Source organism: Telopea speciosissima, chromosome 5, assembly GCF_018873765.1.
Source record: "Telopea speciosissima isolate NSW1024214 ecotype Mountain lineage chromosome 5, Tspe_v1, whole genome shotgun sequence".
NCBI lineage: Eukaryota > Viridiplantae > Streptophyta > Magnoliopsida > Proteales > Proteaceae > Telopea > Telopea speciosissima.
This window is the reverse complement of record NC_057920.1, coordinates 61481853-61507554: the sequence shown is the minus strand read 5'-3', so window position 1 is coordinate 61507554 and position 25702 is coordinate 61481853. Positions and strand designations below refer to the sequence as shown.

Here is a 25702-nt window from a genome sequence, read left to right as displayed (position 1 = left end):
GGGTGGGGGAGGGGGCAGTATCATAGTTGAAAACAAAAAAGAGGTTGAAACGCAAAATAGCCTAATGATTTTATTTTAACACATACTGCAACACAATCCAGATCCTCTACTGCCGAGCTGCTCGGCAGGATCGTGCAGCTCAGACACAGTGAGGCGTGCAGTGACCGCCTTGCCCCTGCCCAAACGTCTTGCCCGAGTGGGGGTAAGACGATCATTGCATGCCTCACTGTGTCTGGGCTGCAAGATCCTGTCGGGCAACTCGGTAGTAGAGGATATCCTACTGTAACAACAAAGTGTAATACATTTTGATTTTCATACATTCTATTAATTCAAGCTAGAAGAAATAAACCCAATAAACCAACAAAAGTGTGTGAGTCACAATTAATAATAGGAAAAATTACATCCCCCTCCCCTGTACTTTGCTCTAGTTACACGTTCCTCCTCTTGATTTTCCCACGTTACATTTTGACCCTCTCCAGCTTACGGTGTTAGCCTCCTGTTAGATATTACTTGGAAAAGACTATTTAACCCTTGTATTAAAACAACAAAAATTAAATTACAATGCTACCCTTTCCTTCATCTTCAACCTAAAACACCCATAACAGAGGAAACGAATCACCGGTCTTCATCTCTAGTGAGCTCTAAGGTATCTCCGGCGAAAACGAAGGTCGAGGGATTTTCTGAAAGTGGTTTTCTTGAATGTAGGGCATGTTAGACTGGTTAAGTTCAATCCACACATCACTCCATCACGTCTGGTGGTTGCGTTCGATATCGAATGAAAATGCATCAGATCGCTCATTGAAGAGCTGAGGACTCCGAACCCACCAAGGAATGAAGGGTTGGGGTTCTTGCTGTCGCAATCTTGTTTTGGGGTTTAATAGAAGGGATTAGAGTCTTCTGGAATCGTGGATGGAGGTTGAAGATGAATTCTAGAATATTCTAGATTCTTTGCTTAAAAAAAGGGTTTTCTTCCTTGATCTGTGATACAATTCACGGTCATCTGTAGGCTATCCAAGGCGATTGATGACAGCCTTCTGGTCGGTGGTAATTCGTCGTCGTTCGCCGTCAATCTTGGGAGCCGGTGATCACTTGGTCTGGCCAACTCAAGCGATTTCAATTTAAATAATCAGAATTTATCTTGCTAACGGATAAAATGTTTGGTATGGAGATTTGTATAGAAATGGGGTGATCATTGAACACTTGTGCATGTCTTAGTGAGGTGCATGATAGCTGCTGTGCGTTGGAGATGTTCGTGATTGTGATGGGCCTGTGTTTCTAACATGTTATGCCATGTTCAAGTTCTCTCTATGTGTATGGGCTATCCCATTTGTTAAGCAGGTAGATTCCCATATCTGTGGACACCCTTGAATTTCAAATACATAAAGAAGCATTTGATGATGTTCAGAGGATTTATTTAGAGTGAAGTGATCTCTTTTCCAAGATAGCTGTTAATGTGCAGATTTTGTGTATTTATTCTATCATACTAGGTTGTTATTGGATTTTTCCTCTTTCCTAGTCCCCTACCCCCTTCATCTGGTCTCTGTGCTCTCATTTGCCCATCTGCGTCTCCTCCTCTTCCTTTGCTGCCAAACCCATGAGGCAGGCTCATGCTATGGCTGGACACCTTCGACACTGCCGAAGACGCCGCCTTGGCCTATGATCACGAGGCCTTCAGGCTAAGAGGATAGAATGCTCGTCTCAACTCCTTCTCAGTCAATGGCAGCTGGTTTCGTCGCCGGCAATATCTAGGTACAGAGGAGGAAGACGAAGTGGGGAAGAAGAAGAAGGGAAAGAAACTCCCTTCTCTTCGTTTTTAATCAAAAGGGTATAACGGTATTCTTATAAGGTCTCAAAGTTAGTTTTGGTATTAATCAAAAGCGTTTAATGGTATTCTCACAAGGTCTCAAGGTTAATTTGGTATTAAAAAAAATATAAATACGCCACATCAGACTTAACAGATGGAGGCTAATGGCAGGGGAGATCTTAGTAATTTTTCGAAAACTACAGGGAATCGTATGTAAAGTCAAGGAGAGGAACATGTAATTAAGGCAAAGTACAAGGGAGAGGGATATAATTTTCCCTTAATAATAAAGTCTAAATTTTCTTTTAGCTAAACCATAAGCTTACTTCATCGAAATTTTTTAAGAGCATAATAAAATCGTATGATCAACAAAATAAAATCATAGTGAAGAAAATGACAGCACATAAACAAGTGACATTCAAACACTCTCTCAAAGCAAAACTAGAAAAAGGAAAAATTAGGGAGTTGAGAGGAGCAAAGAGAGGATAAGTAGAAAAACAAAAAGAAATAAAGAAGAGAAAAGGCAGGAATTTGGATTTAGGTCATGTGGAGGAGGGATGATGCAGCCAACCTGAACCATTGGATAGAGAGAGAGGTGCAGCCCAGATTGGGCACAAGCAAGCTCAATTCAGTTTTCCAACTCAACCATATGTCCACTTTGTATTTGACTTTCCCCTTTGTATTTTCAGTACTTAAACAGCCGTGACCCTTTTTTGAGATTTCAACCAGTTTTCAAGGCTCTGTTCTACCACTTGGAAAGCTCGATTTGCTTGAAATTCTACAAATTGATAAAGGAGGGTGGGGCCTATCTTGGATTAAAAACCAAATTTGGGAGTAAAGCCAGGTAACAAATGACAGTTATAAGTTGCCTGTGGAGTCGTCAATCAATATGGAGCAACTCCAGAAGAACTCTTATTGTAAAGTTTGACCCATTGGATTGAAACATGAGAAGGGTCTCCAATCTAGGTTGGTTCCTCAAAATCTAGGTAGAAGATCGAGGCAATGGAACTTGGAATGCCACCACAAGTACTAATGTTCAAGGATGTCTGTCTCATTAAGTTAGAATGAAACTGTGAAGGTTTTATGGTTAGCTCTGCTGTAACTATTCTCATATAGCTTACTAACACTAGATTTTTGAGCATTGGTTAGAAATGAGAACTCAAAAGAAAAAAAAAAATGAGTAGAGAATACGAACCTGTAGCCTGGAGGAGTAAGGACGATTTTAACAGGGGATTAAGATTTAAGATGCATTATCATCATCCATCTATGGTCTCCAGGTAAGGACAATCTTTTATGTTCAGTTTTCGTAACTTCAACAACCATGACTCCATTCTCCCCTCTTTTATTTGTTTCAGCCCTTGTATCACCATCTTTGAAGACTTCAATTTGGGGCATGTCCAAATAACCAGCTCTTTAAGTGACGGCAAGTACTTCAATCCGTCCGGCAGGGTTTCCATCTTCGAACAATGTGAAATGGTCAGCTCTCGTAATGATTTCATTAGGTCTTGAATATTAAACCCCTGTGGCAGAAGCTCGATGATGCTGTGACATCCCCAGATGGTCAACTTCTCAAGTGCTGAGAGAGATCTCAACCCGCTGGACAAATCTTTTAGTTTATGACACTCAATCAGCCAAAGTACCCGTAAAGATGTCATGTGCAGCAGAGTGTCGGAGAACAACGAAGTCAAATTAAGACATCTCTGGATGTAGAGAGATCGAAGTGATGAGAGTTTACCCAAGCCCCTTGGTAGAGCTTTTAGATTGGGACAATCAGTTATTTCCAACAGATGGAAGTTTTGGAGGTTTCCCAAGCTCTCTGGTAGAACTTGTAGATTAGGACAACCAATTATAGCCAACACACGAAGGGTTGAGAGTTTCCCCAGGCAATCCTCTGGTAAAATTTCCAGATTATCACAACCTTTTATCTTCAGTCTGTCTAGTTTTCTTAAGTAGTGCTGCTGCTGCTGCTGCATCCCTCCAGCTGGCAAAGACATCAAGCCATTGCAACTTGAAATTTCCAATACTTCAAGCGATGAGAGGTTGCCCAGGCCGGCAGGTAGAGCCACCAAATGTGAACAGCGCTCAATCTTTAGCATTTGTAATGACATCAATTTTTGCATCTCGTCTGGTAAAGAGGGCAAGAAATCACATCTATTGATCTCCAATTCTTGAAGTGATGTAAGTTCCACAATTCCCCTTGGCAGAGCCCTTAGATTTGCACAAGCAAATATACTCATTGTTCGCAGCGATCTCCAGTGTTGCAACTCTTCTGATAAAAACATGAGCTTAGGGCATTCTCTAATTGCAAAGTATTGAAGAGATGAGAGCTGTCCTACACCCTCTGGCAATTTCTTTAGATTTGGACAATTTTCTATCTGCAAGTGCTGAAGCAACGAAAGTTTTTCTAAGCCGCCCTTGGTTAAAACCATTGGATTTGCACAACTTTCTATATGCAGTGTCCTCAGTGATTGCAGGAGCAACATCTCCTTCTTTGGTAAAGTTGTAAGACTATCGTAACTTTGGATCTGCAGCTTCACAAGTTTAACAAGCTTCTCTCCAGTATCATCAGTGATTGCAGCTGGAGTTTCTCGTGAAGAACAACCCGCCACTTGATGATGATGATGATGATGATGCTCTTCTTGATCATTTACAACAACACCCTTCTTCTTCTTCGCTCCAACTCCATGCAGGGATTTCAGCTTGTCACATCCCTTGAATTCCAAAAGCTCCAACTGCATGAGACCCTCGACTCCTGCATACTCCAGATTTTCGCAATATGAAATCGTCAGTTTCCAAAGAGAACTCGAGCCCGTCAGATCCAAAGACTTTACTTGGTGACATGAGTAATTACAGAGTTCCTGTAAATTTGAGAGATGATGATGATGATGCAACCATGTAGGGAGCTTGGTGCCACTGAAACGTAGTATCCTCAGAAGTAACAGATTTTGATGAGGTTGGAGTTCCTCCAAGACGACATCGTCTTCTTTGCTGCTATCATCCTCATTGGTATAAACATGCCAATCCGATTCCCAATCTAATGTCAACTCCTGGAGTTTTGCTTTCTCCTTCAAATTTGCTGCTTTAGCATCTGCTCCATTTCTCACATCGCCGCGACCAATTAAACTCAAACTTCCTCCAAGTTGTTGTAGACATCCTAGCTCTTCAATACCAGCAGCACCTTCATCATCATCATCATCATCATCATCATCAATAATGTTATTGTAGCCGCCCACTTTAAATGAAGTAAAGGTCCGAAGGTTATGCAGTTGCCCTATTGAACCTCTTGGAATATTGAGCCTTGTTTCAATTTCTAGATGCCTCAAGTTGATCAGTTTTCTCAATCCTCTGGGTAATGTTTGAAGATGTGTACAAAGTAAGCGCTTCAAAGTTTGCAAATGGAAGAGTTTGGAAATGGAGGGAGGTAATGCTTTAAACCGACCATGGGAAAGATCAAGATACCTCAAGTGCATCAACTCATCTCCAATTGAGGATAGCAACAACTCATCATCCTTGCTGACGTGTCAAGTTGCAGTACACGCAGCCTCTTATCACTTGAAAAATGCATTAGGACTACAATAAAGCATTGTCCGACGCATCCAAACATTCATATGAAAAATTAGTGGAAGATCCCATCCAAAATCACTTGAAAAATGCTGACGTATCCTGCACTCTAAAGGTTCACCTTTATCATCGAATTTGACAACTTGAAGGAAGGAACTCAGAACCAAGGATTTAAAATATGCATTACCTCTATTCTCCTCCTCCTCCTCCCCATCATCATCTTCATTATTAATCTTTGAATATATATGCCGCATCTTCTTCTTCTTCTTCTTCTAGTAAACCTTGAGCCATCCATAGTTGAATCAATTTCTTCTTCTCAATTGTAGAATTCCTCACAGGAAGTAATGAATAACAATATGAAAAGCATCGTTTCAATGGTGACTCCATCTCATTGTAACAAATCATCAGCACAGATACAATAACATCGTTATTGCTACCTCCTCGTACTTTCATAGTATTTAGGATAGTTTCCCACTCTTGTATATTAAATGTCTTGAAGCGCATAATGGTAGCTAGAATTGTTAACGCCAATGGAAAACCTTTGCATTCCTCAACAAGTCTCTTTCCTATTCTGAAGACTAGATCATCATCATCTGCATTATTATTAATCGCCACTGCACCTCCTCCTCCTCCTTCTCCTCCTGATGATCTCCCATTAATTAATGCTGCTTTTCTCCTGAACAATGCCCAACTTTCTTCACCTGATAGTCCACTTAATTCATATGGAGTAACTGTCGTCCCCATTAATAAAGGAGCATGCGAAGATGGTGTTGTTACAATAATTGTGCTCCCTTTGGAGCTGATAAGATACACGCGGTTAACCAAGATCAATCCTAACACTTATGTTTATCTAGTCATCTAGTCCATCACAAACTCATGTTTCCCAAGTTATCTCTTCAACTGTAACCGTGTAGAGCTAGCCATTATCCTCTTATCATGTAAAGTATTTTACTGTAACTGGGCTCTTGCCCTATTGATCACTATAAATACAACTCCATTCTCACCGTATGAATCACGGTGAATTTCACACAACTTCAAATTCTTTCATGGTATCCGAGCCACATACAATCCATTAAAACTCTTTTTTTTTTCTTTTCTTTCTCTCCACGTCTTCCTCATGGCTAGCACATCTTCTCCTCCCTTCCCCATCACCCACCTATCCAACTTGGTTGCTGTAAAGTTGGATGGAACGAACTACCTCCTTTGGCGTGAACAGCTTGAGTCTACCTTCATCAGTTGTGACCTTATGGGTCACGTTGATGGTTCTGTTGTTGCGCCATCGATGACTGTTGCTGCTACTGCTGATCTCCCTTCTTCTCCTAATCCAGCATATCAGACCTGGCGGAAGACTGATCACTTCGTTCGAGCATGCATTAACGCCACTCTTCATCAGTCTCTTTCTTCACATATTCTCGGTCTCAAAACCGCTAAAGGCGTTTGGGATGCTCTTGCCTCCTTATTTCAGCAACAATCTTTGGCAAGACGCACCTATTTACGTAATGAACTGCAGACAATAACCAAGGGATCATCCTCAATTACTGAATACTTGAACACAATCAAGTCCATAGCTGATTCACTTGCGGCTATTGATGGTCGTGTTTCCGATTATGATCTTGTTACACACACTTTAAATGGCCTAGGCTCTGAGTACAGTCCATTCGTAATCACCATTGAGAACATCACTCCAGTTGTCTCCTTTGCTGACTTGCGTGCGAAACTTTTCATCCATGAACAGCGTCTTCGACGTGGTTATGGCAATACCACCTCTCCTCTACCTGACCTAAACTCGCAGGTTGCTCTCTTTACCAACTCTCGCAAGCCTAAACTACAGCATTTCCAACCATACAATCACCAGACTCCACTGCTGCCCACACCGTCTGGTACCCCTTCACAAACCCCAGCCACTATCCCACCTTCATAGTCCCGTCCTCACACCAATTCTCCAGCATATTCACTCAAATGTTAGATCTGTGCCAAACACGGCCATGCAACCAGCAAGTGTTTTTACCGATATGCTGCCAATCGGAATAGTAATACCTCTGCTGCTCCACCTCCCTATGCTGGTTTACATACACAACCATCTGTAATTGCACCACACCACATGGACGGCCAATGGATTGCTGACACTGGGGCCACATCACACATGACCTTTGATCCCTTGCTACTTCAACAGTCTTCTATTTACAATGGTTCGGACGAGGTTTCTGTTGGAGATGGAAAGGGTGTTCCAATCACTGGTATTGGTACTACTACTCTCTCTACTCCTACCAAAGCATTCAGTCTTCCTGATGTTTTTAATCGTTCCTAGTATTGCAAAGAATTTGATTTCTATTTCTAAGCTTACCCGTGACAATGCTTGCTCTGTTGAATTTTTTCCCTGTGGTTTTTCTATCAAGGATCTTTGCACAGGTCAGATACTGTTGACAGGTCCACTCACGGGTGACTTGTATAGTTTCCCATTGTCCAATGCATCATTACCTGCATTCTTAAGCACACGTGTCCTGCTTCTACGTGGCACCAGCGTCTAGGGCACACCTCAGTTTTAGTTCTTCGTCGCTCTCATAAGCTCTCTTTCTCTAGCTTCAAGCACTTAGAGAAAGTTTGTCACTCATGTCAACAAGGAAAGCATCATAGGCTACCATTTTCTCATTCTGTTACTCCTTGTACTACCCCTTTCAAGGTTATTCATTGTGATGTCTAGGGGCCTTCCCCAACAATGTATGTTTCTGGTTTTAAGTATTACATTATTTTTATTGATGAATTCACTCGTTACACATGGTTATATCCATTGCATGTGAAATCTGATGCTCTGGCATGTTTTAGACATTTTAAATCCTTGGCAGAAAATATTTTCTCTCATCGTGTGCAGTACTTTCAAAGTAATGGGGCTCTTGAACTCACCAAAGGACCTTTCAAAGAATTCCTTAACTCTTCTGGCATTGTTTCTCGCATTTCATGCCCCCATACTCAACAACAGAATGGGCTGGCAAAGCAAAAACATCGCCATATTACTGAATTGGGGCTGTCCATGCTGTTTCAGGCACACTTAGCTCAACAATATTGGCTGGAGGCCTTCAATACTATTGTGTACATTATCAATAGGTTGCCAACACCTGTTTTACAGAATCGATCTCCACATGAGATCTTATATGGGTGCAAGCCGGATTACCATTTTATGCGAGTTTTTGGTTGTCGTTGCTTCCCATATCTTGGGCCATATAGGGCTAACAAGCTCTCCCCCAAGTCCCTATCATGCGTTTTCCTTGGGTACAGTCCCTAGCACAAGGGCTACAGATGCTTGCATCGATCAAGTGGTAAAATTTACATATCCAGACATGTTATTTTTTATGAATAATGCTTTCCCTTTGAAAGTGATGGTCCGGTGGGCCAGCTACCCCAATCCAATCCTTCACTTGTGGAACTCCCATTATCTCTCTCCCCCTCCATAATACCCTCCCTCATAACACCACTCACCTCCTCTATACCTGCCACTTCTCCTACTACCACATCACCATACCCATCCATGACATCACCATCTCCTTCTCTTTCATCACCGTCACCACCTCCACTTCCACCTTCCATGCCTACCCAACCATCACCACCACCCCCACCTCCACCATACCCGCCTCCACCTCCACAGCCCAGCTCACACCCTATGGTTACCCGATCTCAAATAGGTAACTGGCGCATTCGACAACCCTTATCCCTGTTCACCACTCGTCATCCAATACCTCAAGCCTATACGGCCATCATTGCCCTTTCTCTTTTAGAACCCACCACTTATCGACAAGCAAGCCGCCATCCACATTGGGTCAATGCAATGGCTGATGAATACAAGGCTCTTATATCAAATAAGACATGGAGATTGGTTCCTCCAACCCCTGGCATGAATATTGTAGGCTGCAAATGGGTTTACAAAATCAAGACTAAGAGCGATGGTTCTATCCAACGGTATAAGGCTAGACTTGTTGCACAAGGTTTTCATCAACAACCTGGAATTGATTTTACTGACACTTTCAGCCCTGTTGTAAAACCTGCCACGGTCAGAATGGTTCTCACTATCGCCATCTCTAAATCTTGGCCTATACGACAACTAGATGTCAAAAATGACTTCTTGCATGGAGCATTAATGGAAGAGGTTTTTATGAAGCAGCCCCCTGGCTATGAAGATTCCCAACATCCACAACATGTGTGCCGCCTAAACAAGGCCATTTATGGGCTTCGTCAGGCCCCACGATCATGGTTCCACCGCTTCAGTACTCATCTTCTCCAAACTGGCTTCACCTAGAGTGTCATTGATGCATCAATGTTCACTTATAAGTCACCCAAAGGCACACTAATTTTACTATTATACGTGGATGACATCATCCTCACTAGGAATAATGGTCCTCTCCTCCATGACTGATTTGGGCGATCTCCATTACTTTTTAGGCATTGAGGTTACTCGAAAGGATGCCAAGCTGTTTCTTTCCTAGACCAAGTATGCCCTTAATATTTTAGATCGAACAAGGATGGCTGGTTGCAAACCCTGCTCCACCCCGGTGGCATCTGGTTCAAAGTTATCTTCCACCTCGGGTGCATTATTACCTGATCCTCATGAGTATCGTCAGCTTGTTGGGGCCCTTCCATAGCTGACCATGACTCGTCCTGACATTTCCTATACAATCAATCAAGTTTGTCAGCACATGCATGCTCCCACCATCAATCACCTACAGGCTGCCAAGCGTATTTTACGCTACATTAAAGCTACGATTGGAGCTGGAATCACATTAAAGCCAGGTTCATTACAAGTAGTTTTGGCTTACTCGGACGCAGACTGGGCTGGGTGTCCGGACACACGACGATCCACCACTGGGTTTTGCACATTTCTTGGTCCCAATCTCATCTTTTGGGGTTCCAAGAAACAACCAACTGTGTCTCGCTCCAGTTCGGAGGCTGAATATAAGGCCCTGGCAGTCACAGTCTCTGAAATGCTATGGCTCTCTTATTTGTTGGCTTATCTATCTATCTCCGTTACACGACCAATGGTCATTTCATGTGACAATATCTCCGCTACATATATGGCTGCGAATCCAGTACTTCATGCTCGGACTAAGCACATTGAAGTCGATTATCACTTTGTTCGTGACTTGGTACTCAACAACAAAGTTCGTGTTACCTTTGTTCGGTCCAATGAACAACTCGCGGATATATTCACCAAGGCGCTTCCTCATTCACAGTTCAGCCATCACAGGGGCAAACTGTTGTGGGTTCCCCCCATCAGTTTGAAGGGGGATGATAAGATACACGCGGTTAACCAAGATCAATCCTAACACTTATGTTTATCTAGTCGTCTAGTCCATCACAAACTCTTGTTTCCCATGTTATCTCTTCAACTGTAACCGTGTAGAGCTAGCCATTATCCTCTTATCATGTAAAGTATTTTACTGTAACTGGGCTCTTACCCTATTGATCACTATAAATACAACTCCATTCTCACCATATGAATCACGGTGAATTTCACACAACTTCAAATTCTTTCAGGAGCCAACTCTTAACAAAGTTGTTAAATTATCCCATCTTTCTTTATATCAATATTCATAACAGAATGCATAATAAACTTTATTGCTTCAATTCATTCTTTACAAGAGTCTCAATGAGACTTATATAATGAGTACAGATGCTGTGTGAGAGCCCTATCGTGTATAGGTTGCATGTGGTAGAGTTTGAGTGAAACACTCTATTATTCTATGTGAGTGGAGATAAGAGGTGGAGTCCCAATAGGAGACTCCACCGTGGTTGAGAGGGATGTAATCCAATATAATCCAATACACCCCCTCAAGGTGGAGGGTCAGCTGGGTGAACCTTCAGCTTGTCATGAAGGAATTTAAACCGGACTGTGGGGAGACCCTTGGTGAGAGCATTAGCAATCTGATCGTCAGTGGAGATAAACTGAACAGAGAGCTGGCGATTGGCGACACGTTCACGAACAAAATGGAAGTCGATCTCAATGTGCTTGGTGCGAGCATGGAAGACCGGATTGGCGGACAGATATGTCGCCCCAATGTTGTCACACCAAAGAACAGGAGGACCTTTGAGAGGAAAACCAATTTCTTTGAAGAGCGCCTCCAACCAAATCAATTCAGCCGAGGCATCAGCCAATGCCTTATATTCAGATTCGGTAGAGCTATGAGCCACTATTTTCTGCTTGCGAGAATTCCATGAAATCAAATTAGGACCCAAAAATATGGCATAAGCACCAGTACAGCGATGATCAGAGCCACTACTAGCCCAGTCTGCATCAGAGAATGCCTGCAAAGAATGAGTACAAGAACGCTGAAGTAATAAACCATGGGTTATAGTACCCTTTAAATAGCGTAAGGTGTGCTTCACCATGGCCCAATGAGAGTCAATGGGAGCGTGCATAAATTGGCAGACCCGATTGACGGAAAAGGCAAGGTCAGGACGGGTGAGGGTCACATATTGAAGTGCACCAACCAGAGAACGATACGTAGTGGGATCAGCCAATAGAGCACCCCTTGGTTCAGATGGGGGAGAAGTAGCCATCGGTGTAGAGATGGGTTTGCAGTCATGCATGCCAGCGTGATTCAGAAGATCATTAATATAACGACCCTGACAGAGAAGAGCGGCCTTTGGGTGAGTGAGAACCTCAATACCCAAGAAGAAGTGAAGAGGGCCAAGATCTTTAATAGAAAATTCCACAGCCAGCTTGGAGAGCAGGGTGGTGATCTGGGTGGGGCTGTTGCTAATGACAATGATGTCGTCCACATAAATTAAAACATAGATGAGTAGAGAGCCCTTGCAAAAAATAAATAATGAAGGATCTGTACGTGAAGCCTGAAACCCCAGTTGTATTAGAAAGCAGGTAAGGCGATGGAACCATGCCCGGGGGGCCTGTTTGAGGCCATACAAGGACCGATGTAACTTACACACATGATCTGATTTAGTGGAGTCCTCAAAACCTGGGGGCTGAATCATATAAACCGCCTCTGAAAGAATGCCATGAAGAAAAGCGTTGTGAACATCTAACTGGCGAATAGAAGATGTCGGTAAAGGAAGGGGAACCCGAGTGGGAAGAACACCCCAAGGAACCGAAGGTGGGGGGGAGGGGAGGTGGGACTAGGTAGAGTGGTCCGAAAGGGGAACACCGTCTCATCGAACCGAACATGACGAGCTATACACATGCGATTGGTGGAGAGGTCTAGACACCTGTAACCAGTGTGAGAGGGACTATAACCAAGGAACACACAAGGTTTGGAACGAAAATCCATCTTATGATTATTGTAGGGCCAGAGCCAAGGGAAACACAGGCAACCAAAGACACGCAAAAAGGTGTAGTCAGGGCGATTGTGTGTGATGAGTTGGAAGGGAGAGATGCGATTGGAGGTGCGGGAAGGCATGCGGTTGATTAAGTAAACTGCCGTATCAAAAGCAAAATGCCAGTAATGAAAGGGAACAGAGGCATGGGCAAGAAGGGTAAGTCCAGTCTCAACAATGTGTCGATGGCGGCGTTCAACGAACCCCTATTGCTCATGGGTATGGGGGCATGATAAACGATGAGAAATGCCGCATTTGGTAAAGAAAGCAGGGAGAGTGCGAAATTCACCACCCCAGTCAGTCTGAATAGCCTTAATTTTACGGGAAAACTGGCGCTCAACAAGAGCTTGGAAAGAAATAAAAATGGAGAACACATCAGACCTTTTTGCTAAAGGAAAAAACCAAATGTAGTTCGTACTATCATCAACAAAAATAACAAAATATTTATGACCATCTTTAGAAAAATGAGGGGAGGGACCCCATACATCACTATGAATAAGATCTAAAGGAAAAAGACTTTTACTATGAGTTTCACGTAGAGAGAGACGACTGGCCTTGCCTAGCTGGCAAGAAGTACACACAGACTGTAGACTGGAAGATAGACATGGCATATTAAATTCCTTTAGCATAAAACGAAGAAGACTCTCATGAGGGTGACCAAGACGGTGATGCCAACCATCGATGGACGTACATTCAGCAACAGAGACAACAGGAGAAGAAGAAGTGGAGGGGGATTGCAAAGTATATAGCCCATCTTTACTCAGTCCGGTGAGGAGGATTTCCTTGGACACCTGATCCTTGACAAAAAATGAGAGGGGTGAAATTCAAAATAAACCTGATTGTCAACACAAAATTTTTGAACAGATAATAAAGATTTGGTAATGGAGGGAACATGTAAAATATTATGAAGTGATAAAGGGCGAGATGGAGAAATAGAAGTCAAAGAGGAGTGACCAACATGCAATATGGGGAGACCCTTACCATTACCAACATGAAGCTGATTCGTACCTGTATAACCATCATAGGAGGACATAGAGTGAAGGTCAGGGGCAACGTGGTGGGTAGCACCCATGTCAGGGTACCAGGTTAGGGCAATGGATGGAGGGGAAGGCGGGGTGGGGAGAAGAGGGGGATTAGGGTAAGGGGATGGAGAGGGAGGGTGATAGTAAGTGGAGTAATGGGCTTGGGGTTGGGGGGGTAAGTGACTGTAAAAGCACCGCTCAATAGTATGATTGGTGCGCTTGCAATGGGTGCAAAATAGGTTACCCCCACGGCCACGGCCACCACAGCTGCCACGGCCATGACCACCACGACCTGAAGAACCCGAATCGGATGTAACATGGCCAGCATTCACAGAGGGTGCAACAGTAGATATAGGGACTTCTGTAATTTTTAACTTCTGAAATGCCTTAATGCTCTCATGACTGAGCAATAGTCCACTGAGTTCAGAGTAGGTAGGGGATACCCGAAGAGCGAGTACAAAAGGAACTACATCCTATAACTCAGTGCGAAGAGCCCGAAGCACATAGATGTTGAAATCCAAGGGAGTAAGAGGTTTGCCTGCAACAGCCAATTCATCAGCGAGAAGTTTGGCGCGTTGAAGATACAATGCAATAGGCTCGTTGTTGTTGAAGATTCTGGAGAGACATATTCAAAGACATAAGGCGAGTGGAGGAGGCCGATCCAAAGGAATCTTGAAGGGCATCCCAAATTGCATGGCTGGTTTCTTTGTCGAGAACCAGAGAGAGAATGTTCTCAGATAATGAGGATAAGAGAAGACTAACAATGGCTGAGTCCTGTTGCTGCCAAGAAGAGTCATCGGCAGGGGGAGAGGGGCATGCACACGATCCATCAACATAAGAGAACATCTTTTGGCCTTTGAGATAAGCGGTGATCTGCTTACGCCAGAGGAGGTAGTTGTTGGCAGTGAGCTTAAGGGAGACGAAGTGGTGCGCTCCTGATGGAAGAGGAGTAACCGTGGAGGAAGCGTCCATGATATGAAGGTGTCGAGGGTAGAAAGAGAGAGATGAGAGCCGTGAATTGCAGAGAACACCAGGAACGAAGGAGAGGCGTTAGCCTTCAGACGGATGATACCATATCAATATTCATAACAGAATGCATAATAAACTTCGTTGCTTCAATTCATTCTTTACAAGAGTCTCAATGAGACTTATATAATGAGTACAGATGATGTGTGAGAGCCCTAACGTGTACAGGTTGCATGTGGTAGAGTTTGAGTGAAACACTCTACTATTCTATGTGAGTGGAGATAAGAGGTGGAGTCCCAATAGGAGACTCCACCGTGGTTGAGAGGGATGTAATCCAATATAATCCAATACTTTAGCTTCTAGCGAGTAAGAGAGACATACCTCACACGATACAAGTAAAAACTTTTTCCCACTCAAAATCTCCTCTAAAATATGCTGTAAATTGTCCCAATTTGTTGTTAAAACATCACCCCAACTAGTACTACTTCTTCTTCGAGGTGTTTGTTCAATTATTTCTTTTACAATCCTTTTCACGTCAAACCACGAATCGGACACATTATCAACCCAAAATCTCAGATCAAAATGTGAGCTTATTGACTCATCATCGAAGATGAGCTTTGCTAGTGTTTTCTTGCCAAGGACCCACTCGCCCAATATAGGAATGACACAGAGCATTTGTTCATCATGATTATTAATGACGTTGTTTTTTATTGGAGGATCCGCCGCCATTAATATCATATTAACAATCTTTGTTTTGTCCTCCTCCCTTCCAAATACTACTACATTTGTTTCATCATCATCATCTCTTCTTCTTCCTCATGCTTATTCTTCTCTGCTACCAGTACTCTTCTTCTAGAATCATCGGGTAATTTCATTTCTTGTTTCAGATTATTTAACACATGTTGGAAATCCTTTATTTTACGAGACATTCTTATGCTATGACGGAATAAGGAGGAATTAAGAATGCTGCTTACCAGTGGCAGCTTTCTTCTTCTGGTTGTCGTCATGAAGATGCAGCTGAACTCGTCTAACACGTCCTCTGCTTCGTGATGTAATTCAGTCGTCTTTTCCAACCACTTCCATGCTTCGTCATCATTTATAAGATCCCCCAACAACCGCCTTTCTAGATCGATAAGAATCACTCTTGTCTCGCTTAAAATACGGTGAAGATTTTCATACTCCTCATTCTGAACACGAACACCTCCTCGTCGTCGTAATCGTCTGAGAATGGTAGAAGAGATCATCGACTCTTTACCAGCTGCTGCTGCTGTTGCATCATCTCTCATTGCCATTTTTAATTCCGGTGTATACAAGAATTGAAGCGGAAATTAATTAATTATTCAGTACATATAGAAAGCGAGAAGAAACCACGCCCGCGCACGCACGCACACACACATATAGTGTTCTCCCAGTTAAATGAATATATTCAAGAAGAGTAATTGATGTTTTCATTCAAAAATAAGGAACTAATAAGGATAAAGGAAGACCTGCTGCTTGGATGGGAAATTCGATCAGTAGAAAGCGAGAAGAAATTAAGCAGCATAAACTCTGCACAAAGAAAAGGGATGCTAACAAATTCAAGAGTAATTGGTGATTTCTAATGGGAAAGTTAGTAATTCCCAAATAATTATAAATTCTCCAATCTTGCAACAACTTCATCAATTAAAGGCACTTAAGTTAAAAGATGCTATTTCCATGGTCTAAATTTCGGGATTTAAAACAAGGAATCTCACGGGTCCCCCCCACCCCCCTTAAAGAAAAGTTATATAGTTGTTGGTGAAAAATCCAACACCTACACACAGGGGCACAGCGCACATGGTGGAGGTAGCGCGGGCGTGCCAAAGCCCTTGACGCAGGCCCAAACGGAACTGGAAATGGCCTATCTTAGCCTCCAATCAGGACGAAACGGCCCGTTCTAACTTCAGACCGGGATGAAACGGCCAGTTCCAAATGACTAAACAGCTTGTTCGAAGGCGAAACGGCCTGTTCTAACTTCCAGTCAGGCCGAAACGGCTTGTTCTGACTGGCAAAACAGCCTATTCTAAGAGGCCGAAAATGGCCTGTTCAGACTTCTAACCAGGACGAGAAGGGGATCCTTCCGTGCCTGAGTAGCTCTAAGGTCTTTTGGGTAAAAGCAAAAAGCGATGGACAAAACAAAGGAAGAAGATTGAAGATCAGATTGCTTACTTGCAGTCAATATCCGATTGGAGTCATTACAACTTGCGTGACCCGACATTGACAAGATTTACAACTTGGCGTTTACACTGCCACTGTTCTACGACCAAATCGCATAATCTCAAAGAAACGAATCTGATGAAGCTTCACAACTCTGCCAGCTATGGATTGATGGAGCTTGCAACTTAATGTTAATGGTCGCCTTCTGAAACACGGGCCAAAAGACAAGATTGTTGGAGTTGTTCTCCAAGCATCTCCCAAAAACGGTCTTGATGAAGCTTTCACAACTCTGCCAGCCACGGACTGATGAAGTTCACAACTTGATGATGGTGGTTGTCTTCTGAAACACGGGCCAAAAGACATGGGTGCTGGAGTTATTCTCCAAGCAAGACCTATATGAATGCCCCTTGAAACACAAGCCAAAGAGGCATTGGTGGCTGGAACCCAACTCCAGCAAAAATTACAGAGAAGGATGAAAGACTACATCCTGAAAGATAAAAAGGAAAGGATAAAGTAAAGATAAAAGCTAGAGTGTTTTGTTGATCCGTTGGGTGATGTCTTCTCCTTTTGCTTGGCTTTGTCTTATATAGAAAATATTCGCTTGGTAACTCCCATAACCACCACTTCCATCTGCTTCCTTGTATTGGGGCCACTTTCACTCCAAAGTGCTAATCTCCTGTGCCATGTGGCCATGTGGGGTTTGTAACCTCCCACCATCTATAGTCATGGCGGGTCCCACCTTTCCACTTTGTTAAATCAAATTTAAAATGGTAACTCCTTGATGACAGCGTGCAATGCACGGTCTTATGGCACATATAACCGAATCCCAATTTGTGGAATTTGGGTACAAACAATGCCCCTCACAATCCCGTTTGAACGAGGCCACACGAGTTCGAATGGGATTGTGGATATATTTTTATCGGTCTCCAGTTTGGCCTCTTGACCAAAATACGATGCCACTGTCAGGAATGGGTATTGCTGCCCCTGGTTTGCCTGATTTAGGAATGGGTTCCTTCATCAGCACATTGTTACTAAGTCGCAGGATTTGCCCCTTGAACACATCCAACAACAGGGGTAATCTCCACAAGAAATCATGTGGCTGCCAGCACCAATCCACTGAAACGGAAAATAAATCATTCGGTTGCCACCTTCCAACGATCTCTAAGGACTCTTCTTTGCCGAACAAATCGGCATCTAGTTATGAGAGTATACGAGATGGAAGTGGAATTGAGGAAATGGGATGTAGTTATGGTGGGTTAAGAAAAAATGGAGATAGTGGTGGGGGTTAAAGAGTAAGTGGGTAGCATGTGGAGGGAATTAGAGAGATAATTTAGGGAGAGAGAAACGTAGGAAAGTTGGGAGAGATTTTAGGGAAGAGGGAGTTTTAGGAGAGAGGGGAGAGAGAGATAATGGGGAGATGAGAGAGAATCTGATGGAGGGCATGTGTCCCTTACTCTCTTTCTAATGATGGAAGGAAGAGAGAGAACCAAATTTATCTTCAACTACCCACGTCTCGTACTCCACTGAGCCTAGTAAATCGGCCTCTTGCTCTGAGTATACCTCAGATTTCCCATTTTTCTCTTTTTTTTTTTTGGTAACAGCCTACTCTCTTGCAGAAAAAGTGGCTATGCGGCAAATTTCTACCGCCCTCTCTTTTTTTTTTCTTTTTTCTTTTTTTTTTTGCAAACTGAATACCGAGTCAATTGATATGCCCACATTTTACACCGCTAGAACTGGAAATGAAGGACCATGACTCCATGGCTTGGTGCCATGAAAAGGTGAAGGTCCTCTGGCTCTTGATTTCACACCCAATGGAAACTTCGGTCTGACTTTATTTTGACTCTCTGATGGCATCATTGGCGAAACAAAATTTCAAAAAGAGAAACCACTGCTGCTTACATCAGGAATGTGAGAACCAACTTCGATTTAGGAAGGTAGGTGAAGCACGACAGATCACCCGATGCCAATGGATTATCTCAGCCTTAATCGCAGGCATGATGGATTATCACAGCATCAATAGAAAGACTTGCCCCTTGCTTGGTGACATACCTTCCTCCTCGAACCACCCAAATTCTGTTGGACATAAACCGTGCCCCTTGTCGATGGGCTATGGCCTCTCAGTGTTCATTGATACTGAGAATTGCCCCTGGTTGAGCACATTCTCACTGCCTGATTTGGGAAAGGATTCCCTTTATCGGCATTTCTTCTTCCTCTAACCATCACGATTTTGCTTTTTGGAGTCCCACTGGGTGTGCCAAAATGTGTTGGTGAAAAATCCAACACCTACACACAGGGGCACAGCGCACGTGGTGGAGGTAGCGCGGGCGTGCCAAAGCCTTTGTCGCAGGCCCAAACGGAACTGAAAACGATCTATCTTAGCCTCCAACCAGGACGAAACGGCCCGTTCTAACTTCAGACCGGGACGAAATGGCATGTTCCAAATGACTAAACGGCTTGTTCGAAGACGAAACGGCCTGTTCTAACTGGCGAAACAGCCTGTTCTAAGAGGCCGGAAACAGCCTGTTCTGACTTCTAACCAGGACGAGAAGGGGATCCTTCCGTGCCTAAGTAGCTCTAAGGTCTTTTGGGAAAAAGCAAATCGCGATAGACAAAGCAAATGAAGAAAATTGAAGATCAAATTGCTTACTTGCAGTCAATATCCGATTGGAGTCATTACAACTTACGAGACCCGACATTGACAAGATTTACAACTTGGCATTTACACTACCACTGTTCTATGACCAAATCGCATAATCTCACAGAAACAAATCTGATGAAGCTTCACAACTCTGCCAGCCATGGATTGATGGAGCTTGCAACTTAATGTTAATGGTCGCCTTCTAAAACACGGGCCAAAAGACAAGATTGTTGGAGTTGTTCCCCAAGCATCTCCCAAAAATAGTCTTGATGAAGCTTCCACAACTCTGCCAGCCACGGACTGATGAAGTTCGTAACTCGATGATGGTGGTTGTCTTCTGAAACACGGGCCAAAAGACATGGGTGTTGGAGTTATTCTCCAAGCAAAACCTATTTGAATGTCCCTTGAAACACAAGCCAATGAGGCATTGGTGGCTAGAACCCAACTCCAGCAAAAATTACAGAGAAGGATGAAATACTACATCCTGAAAGATAAAAAGGAAAGGATAATGTAAAGATAAAAGCTAGAGTGTTTTGTTGATCCGTTGGGTGATGTCTTCTCCTTTTACTTGGCTTTGTCTTATATAGAAGATATTCGCTTGGTAACTCCCATAACCACCACTTCCACCTACTTCCTTGTATTGGGGCTACTTTCACTCCAAAGTACTAATCTCCTGTGCCATGACCATGTGGAGTTTGTAACCTCCCACCATCTATAGTCATGGTGGGTCCGACCTTTTCACTTTGTTAAATCAAATTTAAAATGGTAACTCCTTGATGATAACGTGTAATGCACGACCCTATGGCACATATTACCGAATCCCAATTTGTGGAATTTGGGTACAAACAATAGTAGTGTGTCATAGATACGATAACACCAAGTAAAGTACCACGTGAAACTCGTAACAAAATCCATTTCCAATCCCATCATATTGTTTACCAAAAAAACAAATCCCATCATATTAAAGTAATGTATATGGCAATGGCATCCACAACACAAAAAAATATATGATTCCCAATCGCACCACATAAAGTGGATTCCCCCGCTCACCATAAAGTAAAGTATAATTGGCACCGATTTTGTGAGTTCTAACAAAGAAACTAGGGAAAATATCATCCCCTCCCCTCTACGTATCCATAATATCAACCCAATCCCTAAGTTTTGAATAATGATAACGCCCCCCTTCCCTACCATTCCAAGATTCTATCAATCATACCCTAACCTTTAAAAAACACCATTAAGTAATGATGTGGCAGGTACAAAATATCTAAAACCCCAAAATACCCTTAATATTATTATATTCTTTTTTTGCCCTCCCCTACATTAAGGGTGTCAATTTGGAACCGAAACCGTGTACCGAAATCGAAACCGCCCGTGTAAAACCGTACCAAACCGCACCGTTTCAAAAATGGTACGGTACGGTATAGGCAAACGGTTTTGATCACGGTATGGTACGGTATCGGTATTGGGTACAATACCATCGGTATGTACCGTTACCATACCGTTATACCGAATTCATATCGAAACCGTACCATTTTTTGGGGGTATTTTTGTAAAACCAACTTCTAACTCCTAAGACCCTAAACCTAAATCCCTAATTTCTTAACGACTTGGCCTCTCCGCCTCTCGTCCTCGACTCCTCTCCCGCTTGCGACTTTGGAGTTTGAGACCTTGAGTCTCACAACAATGGAGCATTTCGAGACTTCGATTCTCAAAGTTTCGGACTTGAGTCTCACAATGGAGTAATGGAGTAACGGAGTAACCTTAACCTCTTCAAAGTTCAACCACAACTCACAAGGGTCGTCTTCTTTAGTTCACCGAAAACCCTAACATGAGGCGGAGATTTATCGTACACAATGAATCTCTCCGCTTCTTGGTTACCTTTGAGTGTAGTTGTGTTTTTATAAGTGAATCACTGGAAAATCGCATGAAAAATCTCGATTCGATTTCGTTCTCTGTGATGTGGTTTCTTCTATTTTCCGATATATTTTCTCAAAGCTGATGCTGCTCTCTTTATATCTCTCTCTCTATTTTTTATACTTTTTAGACTGATAAAACCTTGAATATTGCAATATGTGATGACCAAAGCAGCAGAAATCTGTTCATAATGTTTCTGAAATACCAACATAATGCAGTTGCTTGAGTGGTCAGGATTATTTGGTCATGGCTAATGGCTTACAATAAATATTTTGGGCTAAATGGGGCAATGTTTTGGTTTTGGTGAGGCACCACTTAATGATTTCTCTACTTTATTCTTTTGCAGGAATTTCACATAGATCCTGTTGATGGATATGTTCCACCCGAGTTTGTAACAGATAATGGCTTCTATTTCTCGAACCCTGTGAAACATTCTCTTGATGGATCCTTTGCGGCTTGTCTATTACGGTCCTTGTAGACTAACATTTAAGATTTAAATTTTACTGTTATAAAGACTGAATTTTTGTTGGGTTTTACTTTTCATATTTTCGACGACATGAGGTTGATGTTCTTTTAAAACCACATAAACACTTGTCTTTTAGAATGAGTACCTAACAGAAGGCTTTTGCAGGTGATGCATAACATGGCCGAAGCAAAGTGAGTGGGTCATCGTGAAGATATACTTGGGACTACTCTGTTTGAGAAATGCTTCATGAGTTCATGTCATTGGATTGGGCATCAATTCCTAAATTTGCTGCCTTGCCGCGAGTGAATTGAAATCCTTCTTTGGCCAGTTGCCAGGTATTGGAAATAGTGAGTTATGGTTTTTCTAGCCCTTCAAACTTTATTTTTATTGATAAAGATAGAAATTAACATACGCTTTCTTGAGTTGTTATTTTGATTTACTTGGCAATTCTTGTTATACTTAGCATGTAAATTTATTTCACTTTCCACAAATTTTGTTGATGTGAGGTTTTTCATTGAGTCCTATTAACATGATTCATTAATTTGGATTTGTAGGCGTTTAGATATTACTTCTTTCTTACTCCACTAAAATGAAACGGGTTGCAACTCAGATGAGTGAGTCAAATCAGGGTACTTTTGTACCAAATCCCTTTGATAGTACTTCAGTACCACAGACACAGGGATCTTCTGAACCTTCTATTAGTCAACAAGTAGAGAATCATGATAATAATGATAATGTTGACAATATTTCCCAAGTAAGTAAAAGGGGCAAGGCTAGGTCATCAATTTGTTGGACAAGTAATTGGTTCAAAATGGTTGACCCCCAGAAATTTCTAGATGGAAAGCCTAGAGCAGAATGCACTAAGTGTGGGCAGGTGTTTATGGCTCACCCCCAAAAAAATGGGACCACTGGTTTAAATAATCACATGAAAAGGTGTCCTAAACGTGATAACAAGGACATAGGCCAGATGATTTTGCAAGAACTTGTTTTTACTTCCAACTTCGTTGTTGATGTGGTTTAGACTTTAGAGAAAGAGAGAATATTTTTCTTATGTCAATTTGTTTAGTTGTTTGAGTTGATGATTGAATATAATGGCAAGTGTTTGTGTTATTGATCCCATATTCCCAAAGTATTTGGAAAAGGGAAGCACTGATGGACATACTAGGCCACTGAGAGGTTTTGTTGAGGCCCATGCAGATGGTGGCCTTCTTGAAATCTTTGGTCTAAAGTAAGGATGGCATGCTTCATTCTAAATGATTTGTATTTCTGTGGAAAACCACAAGGAAGAGTGCATCATCAATTTAGGCTTTATTGCCTTAGCTTGGCTTACCTTTATATACTGGATATCAGTGTTTACAGTTCATACATTAAATAGAAGGACAGGGACTGAAGAGCACTGTGACACCTACATTTAACTTGTACACACAACTATTCAATCTGAGAACTACCCTCAGAGACACCTTCTTGCGTGTAGCTATTTATAGCAATATTAACTCCTTCAATTAGAACCAATTAATTAGTGTCTAATTTAATCCATCCAGGATATAAGGATTCCAACAAATTCAAGCCCTTGGTGTATTGTGGAAAGCTTTCTTTGAAAACTAGAGAGAGAGAGGGGCTTACTTTTTTTTTTGGTAGAAAGAGAGGGGCTTACTTGAAGTTTGGAAATATGAAGCAATTGTTGCACATTAAGTCAATCTGGTGCAATGGGTATGGATCACTTTTCCCTTAAAAGTAAACCACTTTTGAATTTGTATTTCCTTAACTCCAAAAATGAATACATAACATGAAAGCAAATTGGAGGAGACTATTTGTTTTTGTTATAAACAACAAAGAAGAACTGTTGGAAGGAAGCGCTGATGTAGCCTATCTGGGCATTGAGAGCTCCTGTAGATGCACTCAAGAGTTGAAACTGGAAAGACATCTCTCCTGATGGTGATGGGAACTTTAGCAAATATATCCTATTTGACAATTGAGAACCCCTGCAGTTAAAAAACAAACGATTTTAAAACCATTTCATTAGAATTTATAGTGTTTTTATATCATTTTTGATAAAAATAGAATCCATACCGTTTTTGTACCGTTTTGTACCGTTTTTATATTATATCGAAACCGTACCATGAGTATACCGTTTTGTATACCGTATCAAAACCGTACCATGACGGTATGGTTGCGGTATTAAAAGTAAACCTTCTAAACGGTACGGTACGGTATCGGTATTGGATACCTATTTTTGGTACCGTACCGAAACCGTACCGGTTGACAAGCCTGCCCTACATACCCTTTTGCATCGTCTTCTCCCATTTCCTCTTCTTCCTCTGTTGCTTCTTCGTCTTCTTCTTCCTCCGCCAGCAACTCGATCGATTCTTATGCTGAAACTAGGGTTAAGGCATGTTCCGACCAATTTCTCATCGACTTTGATCATATTGGAATCACGCTGACTAATCCAGATTTCGATTCTGGATCAAATTCCAAAGGTTGATAGGAATCGCATCAATTCGAAGTTTTTAACTTTTAAACCATGGGGATTGAAGAAGAAAATGTGGAGCCCAAATGGAGCAGGTGGGAGCGTAAGGAAAATTTGAGGGAAACATGTATTGAATCGATTCATAAAAAAGATGAGGAGAAAACAGAAACCCCACTGAAACCCATTTCCATCCATTCCATTTTTATTCTACATTCCTTCTTCCTATTCCCCATTTCCATCTAGTCGAACCTGAAACCTCTGCAACCCATCTCTGTTTCCTATTTCTTGAAACCCATTTTGATTCCACTACCACCGACCCACTTTTTCCTTCATTTTTCTATTTTGTCTTTCTGTTTTTCTAAAAAATCCCACCTAAACCCCACCGAACCCTCTCCCATTTTCCATATTCTTCTTCTATTTTCCAGCTGTTATCACATTCCATTCTATTTCTTCTTCTTTTTTTTCTACTGAAATCATTTCTCCCACTTTCTCTTCCCATCCCGGTTTTTTTCCTCTCTAGCTTCCATCTTCTCCAGTTCTATCGACCAAAACCCTTCACCAATTTCTCATCGTATCCCAACCACGATATAACCAATTCCTTCTTCTCTGTCACCGCCAACAACTGCTTCACTCTGCTCCACAACTTCAGCGCCTCATCGCCAGCGTATCAACATTACTGAAAACAGAACATTACCTATAAACATGAACAGAGAAAGTAAAGGAAAATTTGAGGAAAACATGTATTGGATCGATTCATAAAAAAGATGTTAGAAGATAATCCGCATCGGTGCATCACTTTCTTCCTCACACATAAGCACACACACACAAGATTTGTGTTCGTAAGAGACGCCACAGGGTTTTAGGGCTTTATGAAGGAATGAATGACGAAGGAAAGGGGGAGCAGGTTGTCTGTTATACATATGAACTAGGATTAGGTTTTCTGAATTCTTATATCAACTTCCCACTTTTGCCCCGTGGTGGTGGTGGCGGTGGAAGAGGATCGGAGGCGACAGTGGTGGCGATGATGGTGGTGCTGGTGGAAGGAGAAGAAGAAGAAGCATAGAGGAAGAAGACGACGCAAAAGAGAAAGTATGGGAGGGCAAAAAGGGAATAGAATTTTAAAGGTTTTTTTTTTATAAACATATTAAGGGTATTTTGGAGTTTTAGAAATTTTTACATGCCACATCATCATTTAATGGTGGATTTTTTAAAGATTAGGGTAAATTGATAGAATATTAGGAAAGTAAAGGAGGACATTATCATTATTCAAAACTTAGGGATTGGGTTGATCGGAGGTGATCGGATCCGGATGATTAGAGAGTGCCATTTGTGAAGGGAAATAATATATAAAAAAAAAGCTATACGTTAAAGT

The 25702-nt window shown here is 42.1% G+C and overlaps 2 protein-coding genes across 2 annotated transcripts; both read right to left on the bottom strand.

The window, feature by feature from the left end:
• Positions 1-3057: 3057 nt before the first annotated feature.
• Positions 3058-5271, bottom strand: LOC122663188 (disease resistance protein RUN1-like). Its single transcript, XM_043858891.1, has one exon. The coding sequence runs from the start codon at positions 5269-5271 to the stop codon at positions 3058-3060; it is 2214 nt and encodes a 737-aa protein (XP_043714826.1).
• A 319-nt stretch (positions 5272-5590) lies between these two features.
• Positions 5591-6106, bottom strand: LOC122663187 (disease resistance protein RPM1-like). Its single transcript, XM_043858890.1, has one exon. The coding sequence runs from the start codon at positions 6104-6106 to the stop codon at positions 5591-5593; it is 516 nt and encodes a 171-aa protein (XP_043714825.1).
• Between the last annotated feature and the right edge of the window lie 19596 nt (positions 6107-25702).

Bases quoted from the DNA above. Each gene is read 5' to 3' on its own strand.
- LOC122663187 (XM_043858890.1), bottom strand. From the start codon at position 6,106: ATGGGGACGACAGTTACTCCATATGAATTAAGTGGACTATCAGGTGAA.
- LOC122663188 (XM_043858891.1), bottom strand. From the start codon at position 5,271: ATGCACTTGAGGTATCTTGATCTTTCCCATGGTCGGTTTAAAGCATTA.